The sequence below is a fragment of the Halichoeres trimaculatus genome, unplaced genomic scaffold (assembly GCF_033239565.1).
Source record: "Halichoeres trimaculatus isolate MK-OKI-2021-1 unplaced genomic scaffold, fHalTri1.1 fHalTri1_scaffold_18, whole genome shotgun sequence".
In the NCBI taxonomy this organism is placed as follows: Eukaryota; Metazoa; Chordata; class Actinopteri; order Labriformes; family Labridae; genus Halichoeres; species Halichoeres trimaculatus.
The window spans coordinates 29184647-29211007 of record NW_027437196.1 but is presented as its reverse complement, the minus strand read 5'-3'; the positions used below and the strand labels follow the sequence as shown (position 1 = coordinate 29211007).

General features: G+C 41.0%; 1 protein-coding gene across 1 annotated transcript in view; it reads left to right on the top strand.

Annotated features, from left to right (window-relative positions):
- The window catches only part of vopp1b (VOPP1 WW domain binding protein b), a 58080-nt gene that overhangs the window by 14592 nt on the left and 17127 nt on the right, over positions 1 to 26361 (top strand). Inside the window, exon 2 of the mRNA XM_074693577.1 lies at positions 15656 to 15714. Coding sequence (XP_074549678.1) covers positions 15656 to 15714 — 59 coding nt within the window. The remainder of the gene's footprint in view (positions 1 to 15655; positions 15715 to 26361) is intronic.

Sequence of the window (26361 nt, the reverse complement as noted above, 5' to 3'; positions counted from 1 at the left end):
GCTCTAGTGATAGCACTGCATCTCTATTTTTCTGACATAAGGTGTTTTTAATGGCTTTCAACCCTTTCAGGCTCAAATTAAGTTTTAGTAAGAGAAAAAAATCAAATATTTGGGGAAATATATCATATAGGGTAGTTATATACAATTCTGACTTTTTTGAGAGACACCTTCACATGCAATGCATTCTGGGATGTTGCAACATTGTATTAAAGCTACCCCTAGGGAAAAACCCAGAGGAGATAAAATCTACTAATTTGTATGTACTGTATGTATATATATTCAGGTTTCATCTTATGCAGTTTTGGTCCAAATTAATGGAGGTTGGTAGTAAAACTTGCATGAAATTGATGCCTTGAAAATCTGTTCCAGTGAAACCAAGGAGGCAGCCATGTTAAAAGTGACACAGCTCTGCCAATTGGTGGGAAAGTGAGAAACTGTTTGTTGCTAATGCACAACTAAGTTCTGCAGTGGTACTTTTGGGAAAAAAGGGCTCATCAAATCTGGATGTGGAGTAATTAGATAACTGGCAATTAGCTGTTGCAAATCTGCAACGTTTGCCTTGAGAGGGTTAATGATATCAGAGAAAGCCATCATCTTACAGTGTATTAGAGATTGACTGATATGTTTTTTTTCAGGGCTCATACTGATACCCATTATTAGTAGTCAAGGAGGCTGATTCCTGATATGTGGAGCTAATATTTTTTTGCAGCACAAGTGAAAATATTGGCTTTTAAATCCTGAATAATAAATCTGCTCAAACTTTTCTCCTCTCCACAGTGTGTGAGCACTGTGCATGCACAGCTTTGACTGCTGATTGGCTATTATTACATAAGCCATGGCTCTGTGTGTAACCAATCAGATGATACTGTGGGTGGGACAGTGCTGGGGACAGAGTAGTCACTACAGACAGAGCAGCTCAGCTGCATCAGAGCCAAAATAACACAGCTTTAAGTTGTCTCTCATTGGCTGTTGGGTGAAAGGGTGATGCCAATATGCTTCAAAATGCCAAATAGCGCAGATAATCAGCCTGACCTATTATTGGTCTATCCTTACAATGTGTTGATTACAAATGTATCTATCATGATGTGAAAAATGTGCCCTATGAACATCCAGAGTTCAAAAAACACACCAGAGGACACCAGACCAGATTAAAGTCATTAAATTGAGCAGGAAAACAGCTCAGAATGCTGGATCAGAAATATTTGGGTCTTAAAATGTGGTTTGAGGTCAAAATTAACCTTGCAGAGCAGATGGACCTGCCTGATTCAGTTTCTGAGATCCTGCAGATCCATCTTGTCAGGCTCCATTGACCAACGATTTCACTCGGCTACATTCTGACCAGCCCAATCAGGGAAGAGAGGCGGGAGCAGCAGAAGTGACGAGCAGACGTGATGAGCAGACAGCAGACTTTCGTACTTGTCAGCGTTCCTTTGATTCTTAAGTTAACTGTACAAAAACTGCAGCTGTTGTCTAACGCCATTACTACAGCTGTTTCTCATGTTCCTGTAGTTGTTCCTCTGTTGTTTCTCAGCAGTGTCGCACATAAGTTACGTCATACTGTGGCTTGATGTGGATTGGTCTGTGGTGAGTGTGTTAATCAGAACGGTCGTCCAATCACCAGCTGCAGATTTTTTCAAGGTACCACCTCTAAAAACAAATCTGAAGAGCTGCTACCCAGATGGACTAGTGAAATATGTCCGTGGCGGATACATAAAACTGTCTCTCTGGTGTGCCAGGTTAGGTAAAAATAGTCAATATGAATAATAATCCTGATCAAATCCTGATCCTGCCATAAGAACATACTGACATATTTTGCCCATATCGCCCCCTAATGGAGGACATTTTCCGTCCACAGATCATATGGTATCAAGAGACACCTGAGGGACAGGTGAGCTTTGGTTTTATCAGCCTATGATGATGGAACAGTTGATTTTTACAGAAATCACTAAAAGCAACAGCCAACAGAGCATTCAGGTGTTACTTTCAGGGTTGTCAGGGTTCAGGTATGTCAGTAAGGGCTGCTGGTCCTTGGTCATTTTCACTAAATCACATGAAGCCCAATTTTACTCCACTGAATATTCTGCCACCACATGGCTATGGTCTGTGCCGTTACTCGGAGACAAGAACAGAGTCATCAGCAAACAGGATGATGTGGTGTTCTGCATGTTTGCTCTGACAGTTATTTGTATATAAAACAAGAGAGATAAAGTGGAGATAAAACACAACCTTGAGGTAAACTAATGGATGATAATGAACTGATATTGATGTCTGAATACAGTTAAAATCAGATGGAAAATTCACAATATGGGAAAATATGAAAGAATTCACCCCTCAAGGTGTGGCACAGTGAATTGAAGTTAAGTTCCTACTGCCCCTGCATACTCTTCCAGCAAACTGCAGTGGGTCCAGCTCTGCCTGGACATCCTCTAGAAGTGAATCCCTCCCTGTGTTTTTGGCAACTGGACAATAAATTAATTTTTTCACATATTTGGGACAAGGTGGAGATCGAGGGACATTAAAATATAAAACAGATGTCTTCTGACAGGGTGGTAAAGGTGTCATGCTTTAAATCTACTAAAGCTCATTGATATAAGTCAGTTTGTGTTTGCATGTTGCTCAGAGGATGAGCCCTCATGGTTTCACTGATCCATGTGGTTTTATGGACCTTTCACCAGTGGTGCAGATACTGAGTGATCATCTGTTCTGTTTTTAAAAGATAATAATAGGGAAAAAGGATAGAGTTCCTCAAACTGCAGTTTATCGCAGTCTTTGAGGATTGATGGTCCACTTGCTGTGAGGATGAGATTTGCCACCAGTGACCACAGCGATGGCTGAAAACAAATGGAGTGGATGTACTCTGTGAGTCTCAGTGAGGGAGGATTGTCTTCTATTCTGTGGGTCTCCTTTAACATCTCCCCTGCCATCCTTCTCTCTGTCCCTCTCCCTGTGTGAGTGTTCCTGGCATTTCCTCTCTGCCCGAGTGTCACAGTACGGCCCCATCCTCCCCCAGAAGCCTGACAAATAACCTATTGTGTTGCCATGTTGTGAACCAGCGAAACAGCTCGACCTGGCATGCCACCCTGCTGCTCTGCTCTGCTCCCTACACAGAGCACAGAGATGAGATATTGTTGTGTCCTTTCAGGCCTGTATTTATCAGAACGCTACCAGGAGAGAGTAGATGTACACAACATGATAAAAGAAGCATTATTTATACACATTTTTCATAAAGTCTAGCAGGAACAAACGAGTCCAGCTGTGAGCTGCAAGGCGTCCCTGCTTCATGTTACAAAGGAACTGATGCAAATCAAGTCCTCAGTTCGAGTGGTTGATTATGGAGAGCAGAGAAGGGTTGTTTTCATATTTCTATAAGCTGTGAACAGACAATGCCAAAGCTTCCTCAGGAAGAAGAGGGTTATAGTATCACTGAATGCCTGGAATTAAGAGTATAGTAGAGGGATGTGAAAGCTTTACAAAAATCCTAAAAAATAACGTGATTTTAAACCTTGTCTGATTTTTCTGTTGCATCTCTAGTGACTTTCAAATAAAGTCACTCATACAACAATAACACATGGTGTTATCGCTACCAGAGTTGCATAGCTTTGTTTTCCAGTAAGTAAGGAATAATATGTGGTTAGCAGGTGGTTATGGGGAAATGAATCCTGACTCATGAGTGAGAAACAGAACAAGACCTCAAGGTGGGGCAGAGAGATCTTGTCCACCCTGAAAGTCTTCCATGTTCCATAACCACCTGCTAACCAGACACCACCCTGTTCATTACCTGGCTGCTAACTTGAGGAATAAACAAGTTAGTAAAAGAAACAAGATCAAAGGTTAGTCTTTTGTTTTAAAATGATTTGTGAACTATGTTAAACATTACTGCTATCACCATTTTTTGGTTTAAAGCTAACATTTGAGCCACATTTCTTACTAAACTGGTGTTAACAGAAGCTAATTTTTAGCTAACTACATTGATAACCATTATGATGCTGACAGAGGCTAATGTTTTAACAACTATGTTTATCAATATTATGCTAGCAGGAGCTAACATTTGAGCCACAGGGCTCTAATTTCATGGCGCAGCGCAGGGGGCGCAAGCCTGGCGCACCCTGCGCAGTGTTAATTTTGTGCGGCGTGCGCTGCCAATTTGACAATTTGGTTGACTGTTTGTGCAGAGATAAGTGTGACGGCGCGCCAGGGGGAGTTGACAGCGTACCAGGGGGAGGTGTCAGCAGATTCATGTTGGCGCAGTGACAATTTCGTGCCAAAAACAGTGCAGAAAGTGCGCTGAAAGCTCGCCAGCTCCAACCTGGTCTATTCTCGGCGCAAAGCAGAGCGCACCCTCCGCAGCTGTAATTTGGTGACAGGGGCACGTGTGCGTACACATCAACAAAGCCTCAGAGGCAGGTTTCCAGAGTGTCAGGCACATTTTAATGCAATAAACAATCACAGCAATCACTATTTAATGTAACTGTCTGAACCAGCATATACATTTATATCTATATTAACTGTCCCATCACATCTGATGTCAGATTAAAGCCGTTTGTCATAATGGAAAGTTAACCTGACGGCAGCTGGAAGTTTGATGCACATCTTACAATTAAACAATAAACAGCCTTAACATCTGATACTGAGTATATCTGGTTCTCTCATTTCATTTAATTCAAAGAAAAGAGGGAGAGAAAAGACGAAGAAAAAAGAGACAAAATAAATGTATTTCACTCAGGATTTACCCGTGATTTCCCATATTTCTCTGTTTTAGTCTTTATTTTTAAAGTGATCTAAAAAGATGGAGTACATTATTGTAAGAAGGATGAGGTGGAGACACCAGGAGAGTATACAGTATATCACCAAAGGTTCTGCTATTTGGTGATGACAAACCAGGAGTGCAGGTGGATCAAAAGTATTCTGAATGGATAAGCCAGCTGTGTAACTGTCTCTTCATTTTGTACTCCTATTAATGACAAAGGAACAGATTACATCTGTCCCAGGAGCTGGCCCACACGGTGACGCGCGTCGTGTCCTCCGATGCGCCCCGCTGTCCATTCTCCTGCTGCAGGGACAGTGGCTCTGACCGTCTCCGCGACCGGGTCTTTCCAGCACACTGTTTCCGCGGTGGCGGGGATCAGTCAGACCAGTCATACCAATGCCCTGCGGCCTCGGCCTCGGTGAAGACAGCACTCGGCTGTGTTAAACCCACTCACGGCTTTTCTCCTCCTTCTCTGCCATTTGCGTGGAGGGAGGCGTGGATGCGCTCCCCTGGGCCTCTGTGCGCCTTCAGTGCGCCTCTCATTGCACTGCAGGAAACTTGCAAAGTGCGCCGGTCATGCCCTGTCCGCGCACAATGGCCAGCGCAGGGCAGGTGAGCCTGCGCTTGCGCCTGGTCTACGAAATTAGAGCCAACAGTGTTTAACAATATGATATCATAGAAGCTAAAATTATAGCCATTTGGTTAAACAACGTGGTCTTAACAGAAGCTAACATTTAAACCTTATTGTTTTCTTTGACAATATGAGCTACATTTCTGCTACATTGTTTACTAATTTGATGCTAACACAAGCTAAGTTGGGACACATTGTTTACCACCAAGATGTGAATTTAAGGTAATGTTTTAAACACATTGTCAACCACTATGATGCTAATAGAAGCTAACATTTGAGCCACATTGTTTGCCAATATGATACTAACAGAAGCTTATTTAGCTACTTTTTTTTTTTTTTTTTTTTTTACCAACTTGATGCTAACAGAAGCTGATGTGTCACCTCTGGCTGGTTTGTGGCATCACACAAGCAGAAGCCAAATTCTCTGAAGTGTTTTATGGGGATTGATTTGATGTGTGATCAGTCGCCTCTGGTAGTGTTTGAAGAAGTTGAAGTTCATATATGATGTTTAGGGGTTTTAACCAATCAGAATTAAGAATCTTACACAGCAGGAACATCTATGAGATGGTTCATAGTGAGTTAAGTCAATAGTTACATCCCTATTTAAACTAAATTTACATTGCTCAAATCAAAATAAGGTTAAATAACTCTAGTAGTAAAGAAATGTGTGTAACTCTTGTAGGAGTGACTGGTATGGTTGGATTTGTTCAGGTATTAAGTTGTCAGAGGAAAACACCTCAGATGATCACCCTCCCTGGTTTTCTCACAGCTCTAAAGTACTTCCTGTTTTGACAGCTGGATGATTCTGTGTGATTGGGGCTGTTACAGCTTCCACCTCTCTTTCAGTCTGCAGACAGGTTTCTGCGCTCTCACAGTAAACTCACAGTTACTTTTGTTGATGTTGGTTATTGAAACGAAAATTGTTCAAAAAGCTCTTGCAGAGCTAAACAATACATAATAGAGCAGGCAAAGAGCTGTCCTCTGACTCTCAGACTGTTTTATTTATGCCTTCATGACTGCCTCATCCTCTCAGACCTGTCCTCTCCTCGGCAGAACGACAGCCTCCCACCCTCGGCACGTGATACCATTAGCTAGTTTAACATGATAGTGCACTCTTCAGTGTTAAATATATGTTTCTCTGATTGTTTCGTCCTGTGATTCTTCAAAAGCAGCTCTCAGAGGCCTCTCTGCTCTGTGGGGACACACACACAGAGCTGTTTGATAGTCTGTGTCAGAGCCTCACAGCTCACTCTGTGCTGTAACAAGTCTAAATTGCAGCTTTACAGCTTACAGTCTAAATCATAGAATTGTGAATAATTCAGGCCATGTGCTGCACTTCCTCTGTAAAGCATCACCTCACACAACCCTGACTACTCTTAAGAGAGGCTGCACCAACGTTTCACTGGACTAATCTGGGCTGCTGCTGAGAGCGGGAGGAGATAAGGACAGAAAGAGTAACAGAGCCCCACTTTATTGCTTTCTGTGGAGGCTAAGAGTTAATGTAAGAGTTTCAAACAGTGGATCAGGAAACCATGGCTGACAAAGCATTCAACTGTGCAGCATAAAGGGCTCTTTGGTCCAGATACTGCAGAACAGAGACACTAATGACCTAAAAAAACTTAATTAATGCTCCTATGAGGGACTTTTGAAATCTTATCTGATTACAGACCCTCTCTGGAACCAAGAGAAACAATTTAAACCTTAGACTACATCTAATCAGCCAATCACATGACAGCAGCTCTTCAACATGTAGTGATGTCGACATGGAGAAGAGGAGCTGCTGGAGTTCAAACTGATCAACAGACACACACTGGTCTTCTGCTCCACATTCAGATGGTAGGGTCAGAATTTGGAGGAAACAACATGAAAGCATGGATCCATCCTGCCTTGTATCAACGGTTCATGCTGCTGCTGGTGGTGTGATGGTGTGGGGGATATTTTCTTGGCTCACTTTGGGCCCCTTAGTACCAACTGAGCCTGGTTTAAAGTCCACAGCCTACCTGAGTCTTGTTGCTGACCATGACCATCCCTTTATGAGCACAGTGTACCATCTTCTGATGGAGACTTCCAGCAGGATAAAGCTCCATGTCATAAAGCTGGAATCATCTCAGACTGGTTTCTTCAACATGACAATGAGTTCCCTGGACTTCAGTCCACTTCAGTGGCCTCTACATCTTTGTTATGCTGTCATGACGATGTGGAGCAAATTCTAAAGGAAGGTTTCGGCAGCTTGTTGAATAACTGACACCACGGATTAAGACAGGTCTGAAGGAAAAAAGGGGTCCAGTCTGGTCCTGTGGTACCTCACAAGAGCTTTAACCTCAGTCTGTAACCTTTCCTCATAGTAAAAAAAAAGAATCTACATCAAACTTCAATTTAATCTAAAATACCAAATAATAACTTTTATCTTTCTAATAAATTGTAACAAAGAAGCAGAGGGATTTATTTTTTTTGACACGATAAATGAAAAGTTGTGTTTGAACAAATCCCACTGCATTGTTTGATCAGTGTGGATGTGTTTGCCCCGATGAAAGAGAGCAAAGAGCTCTGATCAGAGTGCAACACACGGTGTGAACCAAGGCTGCTCTGCTGTGCAGAGACCAGTGTGTGTTTATCAGGTTAGCTCTTTTTTCTCAGTTAATAAACACTAATGAGGGCTATGAATAATTCAAACAACAAGCACACAGCAGGGTTAATGAAGAAGTTAAAAATGTGTTGTTTTTTTAATATTCCAGTAATGATGATCCTCTAACCTTTCCCTCATCCGTAGCGTGACTCTGGTGTTGTCACACCTTCCTGTGAGTCTGTCAGGGCTGTTCTGCACTGAGCCAGACAAAACCAGTCCTTGCGTGACCCTGATGCTATCTCAGCTAGACAATGGAAAAATTGACCAAAAAAAAAATCTGTTATTATATAAAGTGAAATGGTTCTTCGCAGACTATCACTCTCTCCATCTGTTTCTATTTCAGTCCCTCTCTCTGACTCTCGCTGTCAGCTTTTCTCATGTCATCGCTCCTCCTTTCCTTGCCTCCAGATCTCTTTGTTTCCTGAGTTTGTGGTCTTCACTTTCCACTTTTTTGTTCAGGCTTTATGTAGTCTGTCAGCACTCAGCGTCCACCCACTGTGAATGATTGTGCTGAGCTCAAAATATGACAGGATCTTTGTGTTGAATCATTGTTTGAGAGCAGGTCGAGAATGACTGCTGTCAGAAAGATAATCAGCTCATAATGACTCAGTCTGTGACGGCTAACATGTGACGGCTCAGGGATGCTTTGTGTTTGAGTGCTTCCTGGTGCTCTGTGATTACTGGATGGCAGTCATGGACGGCTCTGGTTCACGTTTCTGACTGAAAATTCTAATTTAAAATGACACAGTTTCAGTTCAATAAAAACGAAGAGGCACAAATCAGTCTGGTCTGAGCAGACGGCGTGAAAGAACACATTAGCTCAGAGCTGCCACACAGAGTTTAAAATAAAGGAAGAGAGCTGCTGAGCAAATACAGAGAGTCAAGGAGGGTGAGGTAACGCATTCAGAAATACACCACGAACAAAACACAGTGATGCTAAAACACAGAGCAACTGACAGCTCTGGGACAGGGGACAGAGGAGCTATGAGCTAAACGCTAAAATTAGCATGCTAACTTGCTCAGAGGAACTGTGCTAGCATGCAGATTTAATTCAACAGGAAAAGGAAGTTTGGAGTTAAGCTCACTGTAGTGTGAGTAGAATACTGACAGAAATTGGAGGATAAATAAACTGCACTGATACGGGACAGGATCGGTTAGTTTTGAACAGGGGGAGCAGTGTATATTAGCAACTTGTAATTTCTCTTTTGAGAAAGTCTGTGGGAGTAAAGATCAGTGAATCGTAGTATCAGGATTTTCTGCTCGACGATTTTAAATTGTGATTTTTTTAATTATATTATTGAATATATATATATATATATATATATATATATATATATATATATATATATATATATATATATATATATATATATATATATATATATATATAAATTTCAATACTTAATTTAAGTCTTTGTTTTTATCTGGGTTGAAAAAAGTTGAGATGTCAGATTCCCTGAATAACTCCTAAGAACTATCTCACATCTGATGTAGAATTTTGGGGAAAATATGGCTCCTGATATAATCTGTTGACATCATCATCGTTCAACTTTTCACATAGAGTGAAGTTAAACAGTGAATTTAAATCGGAAATATCAAAGAATCGCAATTTAAATTGAATCGGCACCATAAAAATTATACAGAAATCAAATCAAATCTTTTCCACTCTTGTAGATGATGTTCTCTGTGGCGGGGTCTTGTACTCAGGCTCGACAAACACCATCAGCTCTCTGAAGCCTTCACCTTCCACCACACCTAAAAGGAGTATATCTCAAGTTAGCATTGTGGTTATTAGCGGGCTAATCTCCTACGCTCTGGTTTCATCATGACAAAGTGCTAACAGTTCTAGCAACTGATGTGATGCTAAAACTGCCTGTTTGCTGTCTCTGCTATTTTCTCCTTGTGCTTTGAGCGCATGAGGATCAGCATCATATTTAGTTGTTCCACAGTATAAAACTCTAACACACAGATCTGTCACTGCACATTTACTTCATCGTGTTTGTCGAAGTACTTCCAGACATTACTTTTCCTGACTGACATGTGGTTTAGCAGACAGTTCTGCATTTGTTGTGCATTTGCTTTAAGTGTAATTACATGTTCCTAGAGGGCTGCCGTAGCTGCGGTAAAACAGTTGTATTTGCTGAATTCAGCAAACACAACTGTTTCACCTCATTGGTCCAAAATCTGACAGTGTTCATGTGGTAAATCACCATTTCCACATAGATAATGATGCAAAAAGAAAATGTTTTTCCTTTCTCCAGTTTCTTCAGTCACACTTTAGGCTTATAACACTTTAAATGTCTGGAAATTCCCATCTAGCACTCCCAGGCTGTCATTGCCACTTAAACAGGCACTCTACATATGCTACATGCAAATTAGGAGCCTAAAAGTAAAATATCGATTAAGAGGATCCTTTTGTCAGCACAGTTACTCATCGTTCTCAGATCAACCAAAAAACAACCAAACAACAACCAACTCAATGTTGTGTGAAGGAAGGACTGCAACCACTGGAGAACGTTTCGGTTCTCCTAACGTTTAGGGAACGTAAGGCTTTGCATGGTTTCAGTGTAACCAAGGGGGAACGTTCTCCAAATATTAGATCTTGGTTTGGTTCTAACTAACTAACCTTCAGTATAAGCAAAAGTGAATGTTCCCTTTATGTTCTGTGTTACTAGGGTGAAAGCTGCCTCAGTGTGTGCTGAAGCTGTGGACGGAGAAGTCATACATGTGTGTCCCTTTAATTATTTCCTACCCAGTGTATTCAGTTAGGGGAAACCAAAAGCTGGGTCACACATGTAACGCTGTATGTGTTTACATTATGTCACCAAAAGCAGCGCTTGCACTGGTATGGGATTAACAAAATGTTACTCGAATAATGGAGTCAACGGCAAGTATTCTATAACTCACAGCCATTTAAACTCCACTGTCTCCAGGTGTCTGTTCCACCTCCACTGCCTGGAATCTGGTACCTGGGTCCCCACTGTGGAAAATCATACATTTTTGCATTTATCGTCATTTTTGTGTCAGAGGAGGAAACGTTGTATTTCATACGTAGACCAAAAAAAGTGATAGAGCACAGGCTAAAGGCTTAAACATGTGATAATGTTCATTTCAACCCACAGTCAGCAGTTATTCTGCAGTGGTCTGTTCAAACTTGAGAGTCTATCAATAAAATGAAGAGTGAGGTTACGTTAGCTCCTTTGCTAGCTTTGTGAGGACATAACCAGGATTCATTGATGTTACATGTTACAGACATGTGAGAGACACACGGGCTGTGAGGAACACTAAATTGTCTGCTCACCTTCTGGACACTAAACAAACTGAGTTTACAAAGTTTGATTTCCATCATGTTTCAAACAACAGCACAAACAACGTAAACAATTAAATACGGTACCTTGTTGCTTTGCATTCTTGGAAAAGCTGTTTTGAACAATGAAAGTAGAGTTAAATGAAGATCTGCTGCATTAAGCATTAACAACAGTGGGTGACAGTGCTCATGGGAAATGGAGTCTCAAAAACACTTCAGATTCTGGACAGTCTGCCTTAGAAGGTCTGTTTGCCAGACCCAGGACTTGTCCCTTGAGAGCAGCCTTGCTGTGATCAACATGCATGTGGGGCCATTTTAACACCAGAAAATTGGTTGGTTTCACCCTGACTTTCATCTGTTCAGTTTTGCACACGTTAGATGTCATAATGGTTGTATGTCCAAGTCATTCGAAGCCACTGTTCTGTTTGTTTTGATAGAGCGTCTTCCATAGCAGCTAATAAACAGCATTACACCTGTCCAGTTAGCCAGCACTGGAGCAGACTGTTGGTGCTGAACATAGACTGTATATAGAGTGGACAGCGTGGCTCCGCCATTTATCATTGTACGGTTTTGAAGCCAAAATTCTCCCGTCACAGCCATTGGTAGCAATTGCAGCCAGAGTCTACGCAGTAGAGACGATGAGGGATTCTGGGAGAATCTGAGTGGAGCTGGGTTACAAAAATAACGATTTTTTTTCTTTTTCTTTCTTGGGTCTTATCATTTCTTGACTCTACCTCCCAACATATTTTACAGTCCCCCCCAAAAATACACGAGAACGACAGCTGTTTATAATTATTTAACGTTACATAAAGCCTTGTTTTTAACCTCTTATAACTAATGAAAACGAACCTTTTCAGGAAAAAGAAGACTTGAATACAAGACAGCCAAATAATATCTGCAAACCACCATGACAATTGGGTGTGAGAAAAATTTCTATGAGGAGTATTAATTTTTTTAAAGTTTAACCAAAGCCTATCTGGAATGACTGGAAAGCCGGATTTTTAACCTATACTGCAGCCAGTCACCAGGGGGAGCAGTTTTTGTGGAGAGCTCACCCCGAGCAGAGCAAATGGGCGTCCATTTTTTTACAGTCTATGGTGCTGAAGGTCTAATAACCCACTCCCTTTAACATTTACAAAAATAAGGGCACAGTCACACTGGCCATCCAAACTGTGCCATGTAAGCATGATTGCCCCACCGCAGCGCTGTTCCCCAGCTGGAGAGCCCTCTAACACCCCTGCTTTGTTTAAAATGATTTTGGAGATATGTGCTCGCAGTGATTATCTGCATACATCACATGCGCCGTCCGCGTGCTTGTGCTCGTGCATGAAGTAAACCGTGCTGAAGCCCACCTCTCCGAAGCGTGCCAAAGCACGCAAGTGAATCAATAGTCACACTGGCTATTCCAAACGTGCTTTAGGGCTGAAATAGCACGGCACGGTTTACCAGTGTGACGGTGTCCTAAGAAACATTTATGTGAGAATTTTTCACACAGAAGAGCTGGGGGGTCTTTACCTAAGGTTGCAAAATGTAAGACAAATCACACTAGACATGGTGGTTCTGCCCCCCTGCTGTGATCAGAAGCACTGCACCAGGTGAGATGATCAATGAGCCCAAGAAGAATCCCTAAACTGGGGATTTGTTTTAGAGTTCTTTAATACACTTCTGTACTGAAGAACAGTAAAAGGAGACAGGAGACACCACATAAAGGAGTGAGGAGAGTGTGTAAACACCTTTTGGATTAAAAATCAGCCCATAAATAAGCTACCCAAAGCAATTTCTCAAAGAAACTTTAGCTGAAGACATCCCAAAGTAGCTTTAATAAGCCAACTCTGCAGTGCAGCATCCAGAGCAAAGAGGAACTCAGATAAATAAATCTCATGTGGCTGTCAGAGCAACCAGCTTCACATAGATACAATCCAATGATCCCGTCCTTAAGGACACTCAGTCAGACAGCTGTTTGATCATGAAATAGACGGCTGAAGGACCGCTGCAGCTGAAAACTGTGCCCTTGAAAAGTGCTTCAGTCTCCCTCCTTTAATCAAAGTGTGTTTTTCATACCCAGCAGAAGTTAATAGAGTTCAGTGCATGCCAACATGATACGAGTGGATGTGGATCCACTTCATAACCACATCTGAGAGCTGCGTGTTTTCATTTGCATTGAGACTCCAGTTGAACTAATCTTTGAGAAAACGTCCCAGCTTCAATAGATGCTGTGCCTGCTGCCTGCCACCCTGAGGCAAGGCCCGTCCCTGCAGTACGACACACTTCATTTGGCACGCTCTCCTCTATCTGCCTCCATCCGGCTCCTTTTCTCTGCTATCTCACCTTCCCTCCCTGTCTCCTCGACAGGCCCAGCCTATCCCGAGCAGCTTCTGTGCAGGGCGCAGAGTGATAAAGCTGAAAATCCTCTGTATGGCACTACAAAGCGGGCTGTACTTTCACAGGAGGAGATCATTTCAAAGGCAGTTAATTAAAGGCGCTCTTCAGTGGCCAGTGGCCCGGCGTCAGTGCTCCGTGCATTGTGAGCTGAAGAATGAAACATAAAGAAGGATGCTGGGATTCCTCCTCCAGTGTGCTGCTCTGCACGTCTGGAGAGGTTTCTTTTTACTGAAGGACATTTGAACATACGGAGCCCAGTCTTGTTCTTTAAGCTGCTCGGCGCTAAAACCAGTTTTCTTTTTCACAGTCATTTTTGACTGTGGTGGTCTGGTCTTGATGTGCATTAGACACCTGTACACAGGAAATTGAAAAGCATTGTTCACCTTTTCCTATCCACAGCAAAAACTCAAACCTAACAAAGTGTATTTATCTCATAACTAAACCAAATATGACGTTATACTTAAAGAGGGGTATTGTGTCATTTTTAGTCTTCATACTGTCCCTCTGGTGCCCCTGTAGTATTTTCTCATAATTTATAGCTAAAAAAAATCCTTGTTTTTCTCTCCTTGCTGTTTTACATCTCTTAGTTCAGCCTCTCTCTGACACACTTTGTTTTAGCTGCTGTCACTTTAAGGCTCCCTGCTCCACAAACCTCCTTCACTCTGATTGGTCAGCTCTCTAGAGGTCTGCCAGGAGTGGAGCTGTCGACAGAGCAGAGCATGTTGGTGAAGGAGTGGAGTGGTGAGAATTTTTCACTCCTCTCTCCAAAAGGTATTCACCCCCTGTTGCTCCCCCTCAAAGTCCCACTGTGTTGCTCCATCTATTACCGCTCAGTGCTTCAACAAGATAGTATCTTGCTCCATCCCATGATTGCTCCAAAAAATCTGATTAGGTCTGGGCAATAAAACGATACAGATATATATCACGAAATGACTTCTCCTTGATAGAAATGTGAGACAGGGTCGAAAGAATTTATTTGTTCATGTTTTGACATTGATTAGCCAATCATATCTGGAGGGAGGAGATGCTTTTTCAGCCCCTCAAAAGAAGACATGATGCCTACTTCAAGAAACTTATCTAGACTTTAGGACATTGCATTGGTGGCCATATTTACAGTTCAGTAAGTTCTCACGTTTGGTCTGTAACAAGCTGAAATTAGATCCTGGACTTTTCAAAGTTAAAACTCCTGTGTGTGGTTTACAACAACATATTGTCAGGAATCTGGAGGAGCAGGAAACAAAAGGAGGTGGAGACCCAAATGGAGATGTAAAAACTGGTTTTATTTAACTAAACTCGAAGTCCAATTTAAAAAAGAAATCCAAAAAGACAAACCTCTGGCATAATCAAAAACCACTAGAACAGCAGTAGAACTTACAAAAGACTGGTAAGAACGGCAACACGCAACACACGACACCACAGGATACACAAAGAACTGACAGAAGAACTCAAGAAACACAGAGACTATATTCATACACAGGTATTAAACAAGACACAGGTGAAACATGAGGAGTAATCAAACAAGGAGAACTAAACCAACACAAGGAAACTACAGACAGAGACAAGATTAATCCAAATCACAGAAACTCTAAGAATAAACGTAACAAAAACCCAACACATGACATGAACCAACCAAAACCACAAGGAACAAGAAGTATAGACCACCAGAGAAACACAAGAAAAGAATCAGAAAGAACACAAAGAAACTCAACATACACCAGAAAAACAAAAAACAAAAAAACCCTCTGAACTCAAACCAAAAACCATATGAGTGAAAACAGACTGAACTGAACAGTGCTGCTGTTCATGGAATGATGATGGAAACCAATGGGTTCTTACAGATACCAGGAACCATACTGATACTGCTCAGTACCAGTACTGACATCTGTCCTTGGCTGTTTTCATCTTCTGTGGTGTTGGGTGTTTAAATAATCTCTTCCTTTTCTCTTTTTCTCTGTCTCACAGTGTGTGGAGGCTAAAAAGTACTGCTGGTATTTTGAAGGTGGATACCCCATCTACTTCATGTAAGTACCACTATGACACACACACACACACACACACACACACACACACACACACACACACACACACACACACACACACACACACACACACACACACACACACACACAGGGGGTGCCTTATTTCTGAGGATTAATTAATCCTGTCTCTTTAAGTCATTTTAACAAATGTTTCTCAACAGCTCCATCACAAAAAGTTGTCATATCCCCCTCTTAAAGATGAGTGAACATGTCCATCATGATGTTGGCACAGTCCCTTAGCTTGGAAACAGTAATGGCCTGTAAGCAGTTTTTTCCTGTTAGCATCTGAGCTCTTAGTTTTCTTGGTCTTTAACTGGTGCAGTCAGCTGTAAACTGGTGATAATTTGCTGGTAACACAATCCTGATATTTACCTTCACAGCATGGAATGGAAACAAAAAGTTTTGTCCTGGAAAATACTCTTTGAAAATTGTTTCACTGTTAGAAAAGACTTCTTCCTGTGGTACCAGCATCATGCTCAAACTGCTCTTTATTCTGCACTCACAGTTTTTAAGAGAGCGGAGTTTATTTCAGAGAGAGGAAAGGCTTCTCCCACGGTCTCATCCTCTGTCCATTGAGTCCTGAAGTGGTGACGAGAGGGAGGATGTAAGGATGACACAGAGCTGCAGTGAGGAGTATTACTTTGGTGATGTAGGAAAGCTCAGGGAAAAAGGAGCTGTCTCCTAATCCATCCCTCTGATTTCTTTCTTTCTTTCTTTCTTTCTTTCTTTCTTTCTTTCTTTCTTTCTTTCTTTCTTTCTTTCTTTCTTTCTTTCTTTCTTTCGAAAAGTAGCCTCTAAATTCGCTGATAAACTAATGTTGAAGAGAGCATGTTCAAAGAGCCAAAACAGCTGTTTTCAGATGTTAACAGCATAAGATCATTTATGTGGTTTTTCCTCTGCCTTTCTTTTATATTTCACATAAATACATTGGGATGAATGTAAGGCAGTTAAGTTTACCCTTAATGATGTTTTGTAAAATGTTTTAGCAGTATGCTAACGTCTGGAGCAAACAACCAGTAAAAGATTGAAGCAGACAGCAGATCTACACTGTGCTGTTTAAAAAAACTGAACTAAGAGGAGCTGGATCAGTGATGGTGGACATTAGAGCTTAAGCTGATCTTAGTCCTTTATTGAAATGAGCCAGGCTCTTTGAGATGATTTTTTAAATGATTTTTTTTAATGATTAAACAAGAGCAAATATCTGCTGAGTTGTGTCTGTCTTTACAGATTTTGGTTAAATTCAAATGAATTAATCCATCTGCTGCTCTGCATTAGGAAGTTTTGGTTCCTAGTTTCTCTATCAGTCCAGGGAAGTATGGAGTTATTGCTACTCAATGCCAGACCTGTAGAGGACATTAAAACATTGATAAAGGCCATTCAACAAAAATGACACCACAGAAGAAGTCAGACCAGCCAAAGTGAAAGGAGACTGGCAGTAGTGACACGTTGGCGCCGGCAGGAACCACTGAAGGCGCCTGTGAGGCGTGTTCCAAAAAGCAGCACTGGTCATAATGGAGAAATTTGTATATATTTCTTACCAACATTGTTTTGTAAATCATGTTTTTTTTCATCATTATTAATAATTGTTGGACATTGACATGTGAGCAGTCTTCACATAGTGTTAGAACTATCACTGGTACTGTTAACAAAAAGTGATATGTGCAATTTTGTTTGGGAAGTTTGAATCAGAAAAGTAGCTCTTTGTGCCGCTCCTTTCCCTTGAGGTAACCCTTGACCTCAATAAGGTTGGTGACCCCTGGTCTACAGCATAATGCTGGCAGAGACCAACCAGTGTTTCTTCCTTAAAGAATGAGCCCATTGATTGACCACTTTTGGTGGGGTACATCCTTAAACAGGAAACCAGGATCAAATCCCCAGGACTCTTGTGTCTGAACATCTGTTGTAAACTGAATATATACTGACACATTCAGCTGAAGGTCTCCAGTTTACAGGGTCACTCTTTAAACTAGAACACTGGGAGCTGACAGAGACACATTCACACTATGAAGCTCAAAGAAGGCCATTGGTTAGGAGGCACTAAACCAAGACCATCACAGCTGGGGGTCAGCTCAATGTGGACAGAGGGAGGGGAGAATAAAAACACAGCGGGGGCTCCACCAATCAGAAATGTTCAACTTATAGGCCCCGCCCTTCCAAAGTTCCTGGACATTTGTGAAGTACAAGCAGCAGGTTTTCATGGGTAAATTAATTATAGCATAACATAATTTAGACCCTAGTCCCTCCTTGAGTTGAAAAGCAGATTTAGTTACTTGTGGCACTGGTTTAAACACCTCCAGCAGATAGGAAACCAGTAAAGGGATCCAGAGCCTTTTACTGAGGGTGATTAGTCTGAAGACGCTAACATGAAGTGTTAATAAAAGATTTGCTGAATGTACAAATAAACACCCGGAGGAAATATGGAAGTCTGTCTATGAAGAGGTTTTACCTGGGGATAAGGACTTTGTCACATCATAAAATCAAATGTTATTTCTTTTCTTGTCAATATTAATTTATTTAGACTTAACATTGCAGTCCATTGAACAAATGAGCATTAATGATAAATTAGTAATTAAAATGATGATAAAGGCAGTATTAAACCCATCCCTGTTGTAGACAGACTTTGGTAAGCTGTGTGTTCACCCTCCACTGCCCTGGAGTTGACTTTTCAAACTGCAGCAGACACGTTTGGACTAAAAGCTGACACTGAATGGACCCCGTCTCATCTCAATTTCAAACAGTTGACACATTTATCTGCAGGCTCTTTGCCGGGTTCACACAGTAAGACTCTTAGCGTATCTCTGTCTGAACTGAGTCTTTTCCGTGGAGCTGCATTTATTTGCCTGAAGCAGAAAGGAGGATTTAAGGCCTTACTGTTTATGTCTCATGGGAAAACTCCTCACCCCCTCACTCCTCTGACTTTCTCTGCATTGTGACTGTTTTACTGGCTCATATAGAGATGGAATACTTTCACTACCGTGGACACTTAAAGGACTAATCCATGTAATCAGGGTTAAGACTTGGTTAGACACACAGGATGGATGAGATTAACCTCATTTCTGGGTTAAAACCATAAAGCTGTAAGAAACCCTTTCATGGTGCAACAGTCTTAAAAGTGACAAAGCTGGGCACTGGTAGTCAAAGGGTGTGTCCCTTATACAGAGGCTATAGTCTTTGCTGCAGTCATGGCAGGGTCAAGGCCCTGGCATGAGCCTTTGCTCTCTCTGTCCTCCATTTCCTCTCTCCTATGTTCTCTCCAGTTAGGCCCAAAGAAAAACTTCTAACTTCTTAACTTCTCACTAACAGATTGTGCTTAACATGAAGAGCAGCTTCTGTTGCTCACAATTCATGGATGCATCTGAGATACCTTCAAACATGTTGAGATCAAATCTCACCTGATTTTCAGAGCCCGTTTCTAGAGAGTCTAAGACATGGCATGGTCTAAGAAAAAAATGAGTTGTGGCCAAAATAAAGTTATGATGTGCTCACAAAATATTAATTCATGGCCACAAAATACCAATTCTGGGCCACAGAGGATGAATAACATGCTGATGAAATACTATTTATTAATACTGAAATTATTTCTGGACAGCTGGGTGAGCAAATTGAGCATACCTTATCTAGAAAATAACCTGGCTCTTAATATTGTGTTTAACCCTTTAACACCTGAGCCTCAAAATGTCTGCCTGGACTATTTTTTTTTTTTGCTAATTTTTTATTATAAGATAATTAAAAATGCCCTGTGAATTAATGCTTTAGTCCATTTCTCAGGAACACTTTGAACTTTTAATATCTGGAGTTTTTTCCAATTTACTGCAGGTTATATGAGAGTAGAACAGTTTAAAGTTAAGACAAAAACAAGAAAAGAACAGGATTTTAGAGGTTTAGTGAAGAAAAACAGCAATCAAACATCTGGAAAACATTTTACCAGATGAACTTTAGGTTTAGATATAGTTCATTAACATTTCCGAACACTGTCTTATATTTTGTAGATAAAGAAAAATTGCTGACACCATCACCAGAATCTCCAGCATCCACACAGCTCTCTCGTCACTCCCACACCACCTGAGGATGGCTGCTCCTCGTCTCAGGACAAACTGAAAGTGAAACTAAAGGAGAAAGATTCAGCTGGCTCACTATACAGTACAGATAAGGCTTGAGGCGTTGATTTACAATGTAAATCGCACAGTAGAAGCCTCAAATCATGCTCACACAGTAAAAAAAAGACTTGGTCGCTGTTCGAACATTGGGCAATAAATACGTGAGCTATTTTACAAACGCAGCATGGTACTCTTCTAAAATACTTACGACATATTGTCATTGAATTTCTCACATATTTTACAAATAAGATCTTTTACACCGTTCTAAAAAAGTGACCACACAATACAAGCCTCAATCTACACAGATAACTTTTCACATACGAAGTAGGGCTGGGGGATATACTGAGTATACTCAATGTATCGCAGGCTTTTGCACGTGAGATATATAGAATAACTATATCGCAATAATCGAGTATAAACAGAAAACTAAATGTTTTCAGTCGTCAGCACGTAAGTCTCTTCGGTGACTCGCTCGTTTCACTCTCTGCTGCTCAGCTGGTGCTCCTCTCACAGTGAGCACCATGCTCCCCCGCCCACCCAGAAAAATTATCCGGCGCATTTGTGTTTTGGTATCAGGAGAGGAAAGAAAAAAGTTGCTTGCATGTCTTATCAGTCTCGGGTTGTGGGTTCCCGGGGCTTGTTTTCTAGAGTGTAGTTGCTTATTTGGGTTTGATTTGCTGCCTGTATGATCCCTGATTATGAGGTTAAATTTGTCCCATCAGAAACTGAATTCGAATTAAAATATTGAATTTGATAAACAATGATGTGAAATGGAATTTAATGTTTTGAAATTGATTTTTTTTTTTTTTATTAAATAAATTTTTTTAATTGAATTTGAATTTGTATTTTGCCTTTGAAAATTCAACTCTTTTTATACTTGAATTCCACTTTTTTTTAACTTAGACTTCAAAAACACAGAATTCAATTTCAATTTGCAAAAAGTAGATTTAGTTTTACAATTCAATTTCAATTCAGAGTGGTACGACCATTACGTCATCTTGTGCCCTTCGGGGAGACTAACTAACATTACCTTTTTCACATGAAGTTCCTCCTTTAGATACTCCTTCAATCTCTGAATCCTGCAGAAACCTCAGTGGAGGTTTTATAACCCAGGAGGATCTTCTTTTGGCATCTTTTGGAGACTTTAGCTCCCCTCTTCTCTCCCTCTTTTCTTTGAATTAAAGGAAATGAGAGAAGCCAGATATATACTCAGTGTCAGATGTTAAGGCTGTTTATTGTTTAATTGTAAGATGTGCATCAAACTTCCAGCTGCCGTCAGGTTAACTTTCCATTATGACAAACGGCTTTAATCTGACATCAGATGTGACGGGACAGTTAATATAGATACAAATGTATATGCTGGTTCAGACGGTTACATCTCCCTCCGCTCCTGTCATCCATCTGCTCCTCACTCTGTGTGTATTCACAGTCTTCCTTAAAAGTCTGAGTGAAATTACCATAAAATCACATATTGGCTGGAACAGCACAGTCTCAGCTTTCACAAACGGTATAATTTTTCAGACTGTGCCAACTGTTCAGAAAAAACGGTCCTTTAATGTGCGCCTGCTCAAATTGAATTAAAGTGTCAAAGGGTTAAACGCCTCTCTGTTATAGTGGTTCCTCAAAATGTGCAGCTTGTCAGAAAGTCTTTTTTGCTCGCTTCCAGCCTTCCATCATACTATCCCTGTCCATCGTGTTCAGCCCGTCTTCTGCCTTTACCTGAGACCTTAGAAAAGATTGCGCTTGATTTGCTTACCCAGCTGTCCAGGTATATTAATATTATTAATTAGTAATTTCACATTTTACCTACTTCATGGCCATAAATTAGCATTCAGTCAAAGCTATTTGTGGCCACAGTTTAATTTTTGACCATGTCATGTCTGGGGCTCGTACCTTTCACATATGAAGCTTTACATTTTGTCACCAGCTCATCACAGGGCTAACATGCAGAGAGCTGTGAGGCAATAGCACCAACCACTGCACCACCAAGTAGAAATCCAAAACAGGAAATAAACCAACACCTGGGATCAGCAGGAAGGAGCCTGAGAGCCAATGGCGTCATCCTCTCATCCAGCTGAATGTCACAGACCAGCTCCTGCTGGGTTCAGACTTTACTGGCAGAGAAAGTCTGTGAGGGTCAGGGATGGAGAGATTTGGCTGTTTTTATTCTCGTGTGCATCCCTCTTAGACAGAAATGATCAGGGTCCAGTCCATGTGTGGGAGTCTGAGTCAAGCCAGATGTGATATTAGTAGTGGAAGTGGATTTAGTGTGACTGCTTCAGGAAACATCATCTCTGTGATCAATCATGGAGAAAAATAGATTATGATGAAACAAATGGAGAGTTATAACCTGTTCCTGTTTCATCCAGGTGCTCTGTCTTTGTCACACTGTCGGATACCTCTCAGCTCATGTGTGTGGAGTCTTCTGTGTGACAGTGATTGTTATGAGGCATCATCTGGAACAGCTGGATTAACAGTCAGATGACAAACAGTAAATCTTAACAGCTGCTGTTGTCAGCTCCATCCTCAGATGTTTACTGTGAATCAGATTCATACTGCAGCACAAAGACACTGAGAGGATTACTCATGGTGAGTTGCAGACTTGCATCAGGAGCCCTCGGCCATCTAGAAAACAAATCTTGATGGAGTGGTATTGTAGAATCAAGAGACCAAAATACAACAGCAGTGACCCTCTGAACTGTCCTATCAACACCTGGATTGTGTGTGTCACCAACCAAATTACTTCAGCTTCTTTAGTAAAACAGAAAGAGGCCAGATGTTCCAGCTTCATCCTCAAGCTGTCCAGCAGGAAGGAGCAGACACAGAGTAGAGTCCATTATCAGTATTCATTCAAATATTCAAGTTCATTAATATAGTCTACAGCCTGTTGTGCATCTTAGCTCGTGGTGTGGACACATAAATACACCCCCTGCCCTTCCTCAGAGATTCTGCTTCATATTGTCCTGCCAGCATCACACAGCTGCTGCAGATCTGTGGCTGAACATCCATGATGAGAATCTCTGTTCCTCCACATCCCAAAGGTGCTCTACTGGACTGAGAACTGGGGACTGTGGAGGTCATTTGAGTACAGGGAAGTCATGTTCATGTTGAAGAAAGCAGTTTTGATATGAGCTTTGTGACATGGAGTGTTACCCTGCTGCTGGTGGTACTAAAGCGCTACACTGACCATCCATACTGTGCTGTACTCAAGCTCACTTTAACTCCCACAGCTCCATTGCCCCACTGGCTGGTATGGCCCACAGTCACTCTGATATGAACCAGACTTATGTTGTAATACGACACGCGTGGCCCGCCTGCGACTTTTTTTTTAGCTCATTTTAAGTTGTTTTGGTCTGACACAGCCCTCCAACACCCACTATTGTTCAAAACAATTGGTAAGAGGAGTGTTCGCTTGCAGTGATCATACGTCATGGGTTATTGGTCATGTCCTCATTGAGAATGTGTGTTGAGAAAGTGTAGCCTGCCTGAGCACAACACGGAGGGGTCACACTGATCAAACACACTGGACTTAAAGTGATACTCCAGGATGGAACAAGTTGGGTCCTATCACAAGGTTTAGGGCAGACATTACCCCTACAGCAGTGTTTTTGTGCAGCAGAAGCCCAGGGTGCTCGCACCAAACACCCCCTCCCTGCTCCTCTACCAGTTTCCTCTGCACTCAGACGGGGCCATATTTTACTTGACCAAAAACACAAATAAACGGACTCCCACCAAAAAAATCTGATATCGGTCTGCATTCACGCTTTATTTAGAGAATTTTCAGCGCATTACTTTCACACAAAAACACCGCTAAATAAGGCTCTAGTTCTCATCGTGTCATAAAACGGCACTACCTCCGCTGCAGAGCCACAGCTGGCTACGAGGCGCTCGCCACTAAGTGTTTCAGTCTGTGCACGGCGTGCCAGATATAAACAAATGCAGGTAGTCTGCCAGGACGAATAATGCAATAACGTAAAGATGAGTGATTATGAGAGCGAGGACTACCTGCTGTTCACTTTGAATAAAGCGTGAATGCAGACCGATATCAGATTTTTTCGGTGGGAGTCCGTTTATTTGTGTTTTTGGTCGAGTAAAATATGGCCCCGTCTGAGTACAGAGGAAACCGGCAGAGGAGCAGGGAGGGGGTGTTTGGTGCAAGTGCTCTGGGCTTCTGCTGCACAAAAACACTGCTGTAGGGGTCATTTCTGCCCTAAACCTTGTGATAGGACCCAACTTGTTCCATCCTGGAGTATCACTTTAAGGGTTGAAGCATGGTTGGGCATGTTATGGATGGCTGGTGTGATCTGCCCCAAGGGGCCCAAAGTGTGCTGAGAAGTGTTACCCCTTGTAATCCAGAATTTTTTGGCATAAAAAAAAAGATTCCTTGTCTGGCACAGACTGAAGACCTTTACTTGTGTTTCACACACTTTGATTGAACTAACTTGTTTCAGCGTCTGTGTGGACTTGGCTTCCTGCTAGATCGAGGACTCACAGCAGGCTGGTGGGTTTAAGTACTCACCTTCAGTGTAGCCAACTCAGTTCATACCAACACAACCTTTAAATTCAGCATGAACATTAGGGGTGGGGTGGACTGCTATGACCTCAGATTTATATGAGGATATTTTCCCTTATATTGTGATAACCATATTTCATCACAGTTCTCCAACATGATATAGGAAGTCTTTTCAGAACATTATTCTGACTCTGTTCTGTGTTATAATCAAAGCTCAAAGCCCAACAAAAGTCATATTTTTGGTTGGCACGTATTGCATTGATAACAGAAATAATCAAGACATGTATTGGTTTTAATGCTACGAGGCTATGAAGCTTGTTAGACCGTAAAAATCCATAATTTAGCTGCATCATTGTTTAAGCCGCAGGGTTTAAAGTGTGTGAAAAATGTAGCAGTTTATGGTCTGGAAACTATGGTATTCAGTATGCTTCAAATGTTTATTTTGATGCCACTACTTTTGTTACAAAATTGGTTGAATGACATTTTAGGTTTATAGGTTTAGCCATAGACACTTCTCCATCAGGTTTGATAACTTTGCTCATTGGGCTGCTGTTATTACAGGCCTCTCTCAGCGATGTTTTGGCTTGCTGTTTCACTTTCTGCACCCCGGTAAATGTAAGTCACGTTAGTGACTCGGTGCTACTGGCCTTAAAGGTGTATGCGTGTTGATTTTCAGAATGGCTGTGGCAAAGAAGTGACCTCTCACTACTTCAGAGGAAATAAATCTCCCACACAGCTGCTGCGTGGACTAAATTATGTGTAACAATTCTTTACCACGGCAATAACGGTTTTGCAAAATTCATTGTATGGCAACATATACTGGTGATGGTAACGAAACTGCTCCTAATCACCATGTTCCAGACTTCAGGCCAAGGTTATAATAGTTAACTAAAACGAAACTAAAAACAAAAACTGAAATTTAAAATACATTGCAGTTAATTCAAACTAATTAAAACTAGAAACGAAAACAAAAATGATAAGTAAACTAAAACTGTATCTTGTGTTCACAAAACTAACTGAAACTAACAAAAATTAAAGACAAAATGTCCTTAGTTATAGTTTTTGACAATATTAAAAGCCTTTAGGATTTAAATTAATTCGACACATTTTCCCAACCAATTTTACAACAGTTTTCGGCAGTTATCAGTGCCGTACGGCACCATCATAGCAACATACTGGAATGTGCTTGTTTACTGCATTGACTGGCTGTGCACTGTGCTGCGACCAAACGCAGTGGAGCAATGAATTATAGCATCTGTAATAGTTTGATTTCATGTGAGTCTGACTTTATTGTTACTGAGTCCAAGTTTCTAATTATTAAAGCCCATATTATATTGTTTTATATAATTTATGTTTTTATTATTTTTATGTAATTTATGTTAACATTATTTTTATTTCATTTATGTTTTTTTTTTTTATATTAAGTTTATATTATTTTCATGTGTTTAAGGCAGCAGCCAACAGTTCAGTATCAGCATTGACTGAGCAATGAGCACTATGTTGAACTGGAAAATAAACTGTATTACAAAATATTTACTTTGACCTTTTTGGATCCTGCACCTGGTTAATAAGGTATAAAAAACTAAAACTAAACTGAAACTAAACTAAAACTAAACTAAAACTAAGCCTTGTTGCAAAAATCAAAACTAAATAAAAACTAGAATGCCCGCTCTAAAACTAATTAAAACTAAACTGTAATGGAAAAAAAATTCAAAACTAACTAAAACTAAACTACAATGACAAGTCCAAAACTATTATAACCTTACTTCAGGCTGATTCCTTCCTGATCAGATTAAGATGAAGAGTTTTATTAGTAACAAAACATGTAAACATAATTTCTTCATGTGACATAAAGAATGTTTAATCAGTTGTTTCAGCTCTGCAGCTCAGGGTTTGGAGACACATTCACCAGAGTAAAGAAAATGTGTGCAGTATCTTTAATCATGACTTCTTTATTGTATAATTATGACTCATAACAAGACCAGGAGCTTGTTGAAGCCTGCAGATCAGACTGATCTA